The sequence below is a fragment of the Anoplolepis gracilipes genome, chromosome 10 (assembly GCF_047496725.1).
Source record: "Anoplolepis gracilipes chromosome 10, ASM4749672v1, whole genome shotgun sequence".
Lineage (NCBI taxonomy): Eukaryota > Metazoa > Arthropoda > Insecta > Hymenoptera > Formicidae > Anoplolepis > Anoplolepis gracilipes.
The window spans coordinates 8,402,909-8,407,247 of NC_132979.1; the positions used below are offsets into that span (position 1 = coordinate 8,402,909).

General features: G+C 30.5%; 1 protein-coding gene across 1 annotated transcript; it reads right to left on the reverse strand.

The window, feature by feature from the left end:
* Window positions 1-1,210: 1,210 nt before the first annotated feature.
* Window positions 1,211-4,339, reverse strand: LOC140669965 (mitochondrial genome maintenance exonuclease 1). Its single transcript, XM_072900231.1, has 5 exons — window positions 4,087-4,339; window positions 3,019-3,878; window positions 2,728-2,935; window positions 2,021-2,153; window positions 1,211-1,785 (listed from the first exon to the last, which is right to left on the reverse strand). The coding sequence occupies exons 2-5, from the start codon at window positions 3,818-3,820 to the stop codon at window positions 1,618-1,620; spliced, it is 1,311 nt and encodes a 436-aa protein (XP_072756332.1). The 5' UTR covers window positions 3,821-3,878; window positions 4,087-4,339; the 3' UTR covers window positions 1,211-1,617.

The following is a 4,339-nucleotide window of genomic DNA, read 5'->3' on the forward strand; positions in this document are numbered from 1 at the left end:
CATTCTTCAGTTAATTTCAGCTAGAGTTTATTGTAATAGAATTTTAATTTAAAGGTTAATTATAAAGATATATAGTGATAAAAATTGGAAACTTGTAAAAAATGATGACGTCTCTCGATATTTTCGCTGAGGAAAAATTGACTCTAAATGATCTCAAGAATCTCCCATTAACAGTTTTTTTACCACTTACAGGACACCCTGTATATTAATATATGTTAAAATATATATAAATTGGTAAATATATATTAAAATTTTAAGATTTATTTTATTATAATTTTGTCGTAATTTTGTTATGAACAATTTTTCCATTTTAATTTAAAATCTTAATTCATGTATCTAACAGTAAAACATAAAAAGAATACGCATATTTTAATATTAAAATCTCACGCGAGATAAAAAATTCTTGAATTATAGAATAGTGTAATTGAAAGAAAAAAAATTGACATAATTCCATCATTTAATTTTTTATTTTTTTATACATCTACAATTCTTATATAACAAATTTAATAGCCGCGTAAATAATATCACAAAAGACACAAATGCATCCGACGACACGATGAAAAATAGAAAATTCTAAAATATGAAAATCGAAATTTTCGTCAAGACGATAATGTATCGCCCAATGTTATCAAACTCTGATGACGTAAACGCTATTAGAATGTAAGAGCTGCGGTTCGTAATATCTGATATCCTAACGTGATATTCTCTTGGTCTCTGTATATGCGATCTCTCTTTCTCGGTATGCGGAAACACAACGAATGATATAATTTCGCTACACCACTTCACCATTAGTTTACGATCCCCATGGGCGCGCAAAGGGTTGGACGCGATGTTTATGGACCCCTGTAACAGAGAGCGGCGTAACGTAGCATCCCCTTCAGGACCGGCAGAAAGTTATAATTGCTGTATGTTAACCCGACGACAGGAATGACGATCGGTTTTTACGTTCGCCACATCGGTTTTTATCTCCTTCTTGTACGATATAATAAAAATGTGTAATAAAGTCTTCCTTGGGTGATACATTCTCGATAAAAAAAAAATCGATATCAGGATTGAGACTTAAAATAGAAATCGTTGATTGTAGAATCTTTTGCAATCTTGTAATATATATTTATAGATTACTAAAAATTGTCAATTTTCAAATTATAAAAATTTAAAGTAAAAAAAGAATATTTTTTCTCTACATGAGATTTTAGGAAAAAAAATATCTTTATGTTTAAGTAATGCTAATTTTTAACAATAGCTAAAATACATGTACCTTTATAAATTATACAATATTATAATATCTGGATAATATAGCCCGCATATTTTCGTAATAATCGTTATTTCGAGCGTCTGGAAAATGCGCGCGGGATTCTCATAAATCATAAATGCCGGGCCCACCACAAGGCTTAATGAGTCGCCGTATCGACGCGGTTTTCCTCCAGGTTTCCTCGGAGAGAGGGCTTTGCCAACTACTCCCCGAAGACTATAGATTATTGCAACTTCTGACGCACAAGGGATAGAATTAAAAACTTCTCCTGCCGGGAGTTACCTGTGGCTGACGGATAAGGATTTAATTGGCGCTGTGTGGGAAAGTTTTAATGAATATACGCGGCGTGTCGGTACATTAGAGTTTTATTGGCCGTAGCTCTTGTTGTCATCGTTGCTCGTCCTTTCGAAATAATAATCCTGCAGCCGGCGCAACCACATTGTCCAGTATTGCTGCAGCGTATTGTCGCACACTTCGTATACGGTGGCTGGTGCGCCGCACGTGTAAGCAATCACGAGCAATCCGTGTTTTATCTGAGGAATCAAGAGTAGATACGATCAGAGCAATTGTGGAGGATTAAGCGCGATACTACAATATTTCTCGACGATAAATCTGATTAGCGTTTTAAGAGACAACTGTTAATTATATTTTCAAAAAATAGCCATGATATTACGAGATGTCTAATAAATTATAGTAGAAATAATAACATTGATTCGAGAGCAATATTTCGAAATTTTATTTCTTTTTTTATGATGGCAAGATATTTACCACAAAAGGATATAAATTAGAAGCATTGATAGCTCCAATATACGCAGCGATTTGTACAGGCGCGTCGTACGTTGACTTCAAGTTCAATTTCTTCTTATCGGATTTCTTCCAATCAATTAAATAGTTTTCACCCCTGAGTGAGTTTAATATATGTATAAAAATTATTAAATGTAGATAACAGGAGACAATTTTGAATATTATCGCTTGAAGAATTCGTTATTAATCAATGTAATTCAAAATTGTCCTGTAAGTATATATATTCTGTAAAATATACACAACGAGAAACTAATTCTATGTCCATAAAAAAAATATCAATTAATTTGAGAGATGAAGAATATATTTTGTAAACACAGAAACGATTTAATAAACACACTTTATCAGAAGATAAAAGGCAAATAGTAAAAAATTGAAACCATTAAATATTTTAAAAAGTTTTAGGCAGATAAAATAAATACAAGATATATTTATTTTGTCTTTAAAAAAATAAATATAATTAAAATGTATAATTATTAAATATAATATTATTTAAATAATTAAATAAAAATATATTATTTAAAAAACTATTTTCTCCTTATCTGAAATTTTTATAGAAAACAAATTAAAAAAATTTTTGAAATTATAAAAGGTAAAGCTGTGTTAGAGAACAAACAGCGTCCTCTTCTTGAAATAAAATTTCCTATGACGACAAAGCAAGGTATCTATTTTACCTGTAGGAGGCTATACAGTCGACTACACCTTTGTAACGCAACTTGTTGTGAGCCACGTGCGTTTCGATTGCCTTCACGTGGTGTACGTCTTCCAAGACGTTTTGTACGCTTTTAAAAACCGGTTCGATCCTCAAAGGAACCTCGTATTCTTTCCTCAGCAAACTCTGCGCTATACACGAATGCAGAGCTGATCCATCCTCTAATAGTGCTATGTATATATCAAATAAAAATGTATTTATTTCTTATTCAATTGATTAGAATTTAAATTCGCAGAATAATTTAATTCAATACCTTTCTGATGCATCTCGAATCCTTCTAACCCAAGTTTTTCTATCATTCTTTTCTTCCATGCTTCTAAAGCCAATTTTGATTCTAAGGGCATAGTTTGCGTAAGAATCTTAGTTACACTGGGAAATTTTATTGTCTCTGGATCGTCTTGTCCAGATATAGATAACACTTCTGTTAAATGCGCGAGAGATTTTTGTTTGCTGCCCATAATCGGAAAAGATGGCAAATTTTTTATAATAATATCAGGCAATCTTTCAAAATTAGAAGGCACATCATACTTTGGGTCCGTATTTTCAGTACTAGATAAATTTGAAGTATTTTCATTACGACCAATATCTGTGATTGTAGATAAATTACATGATGGATTAGTAATTTTTAAGTCTACTTTGTGCAATACTGGATTAGAATGAATTTCTGAATGAAAACTAGGCTCTATATTTTGATCGTTTGGATTCTTAATTTTCACATTACTAGATTTATGAGGATCTACCAGTTCATTTTGTGGCTTCATAGATGAAGGAATTTTTTTCAGATTATTGCCAGAATTTTTCATAACCCATGATAACTCTGCATCTGTTGTATTTGGTTTTTGTTGCGGAATCTTCCCTTTCTTTTCCAATTTCAGTCTCCTTTTCTTCTCGGCATTTGTTTCAACTAACTCGCCAAACACTGACTTATATTCTTTCATCAACTTTTTAATTTTATCAGATTTTTTTGAGATAGCTCTTTTAATAAATCTTTGGTGCATACTTTGTACATTAGGTATCAAAGGTAAAATATATTTGGATGTTGTTAACGTAATCATTTTTATAATATAGTTGTAAATTATTTGTATTACATAAAATTGGCTACTGCGATCAATCCTGTTGATAAATAATTAAATATGATATAAACATACAAGTAATATTTTGGTTTTTATTAAAATATTAATGGATATAAAAAAAAATGTCTATTGTTATCAGAAATTAATAAATTTTGCAAGTAACAGTAAAAGAGAGTTATATTTTTTATCAAAGTATTTCACATAAATAAAATGTCAAGTAACTTTTGTCAAATGTAAATCAAACTTACTGGAGAAAAAATGCACTCCTTTCAACACACACACATTAGCAAGTTATATATATCAAGTATAATTTTTGTGAAAAGGCTAATTAGTTGTAAAATATGACGTAAATATCCCAGTCGTAGAAAACTAATATTTATAATAATTATTTCACTTGTTATAGTTAGCTGTTACAGACAAATAATAACAGATCAAAACAAATGATAAGGTTATGTGACAGTCAACAATAGATAGATTTGAAAACAATCTGTTAGCGCCATC

What these genes read in the sequence shown, in the direction of transcription:
- LOC140669965 (XM_072900231.1), bottom strand. Translation starts at nt 3,820, where the DNA reads ATGATTACGTTAACAACATCCAAATATATTTTACCTTTGATACCTAAT. An exon ending in ATTCGAGATGCATCAGAAAG is followed by an intron (nt 2,936 to 3,018) that starts GTATTGAATTAA and finishes ATATATACATAG; the next exon opens with CACTATTAGAGGATGGATCA. An exon ending in CTAATTTATATCCTTTTGTG is followed by an intron (nt 1,786 to 2,020) that starts GTAAATATCTTG and finishes TTGATTCCTCAG; the next exon opens with ATAAAACACGGATTGCTCGT.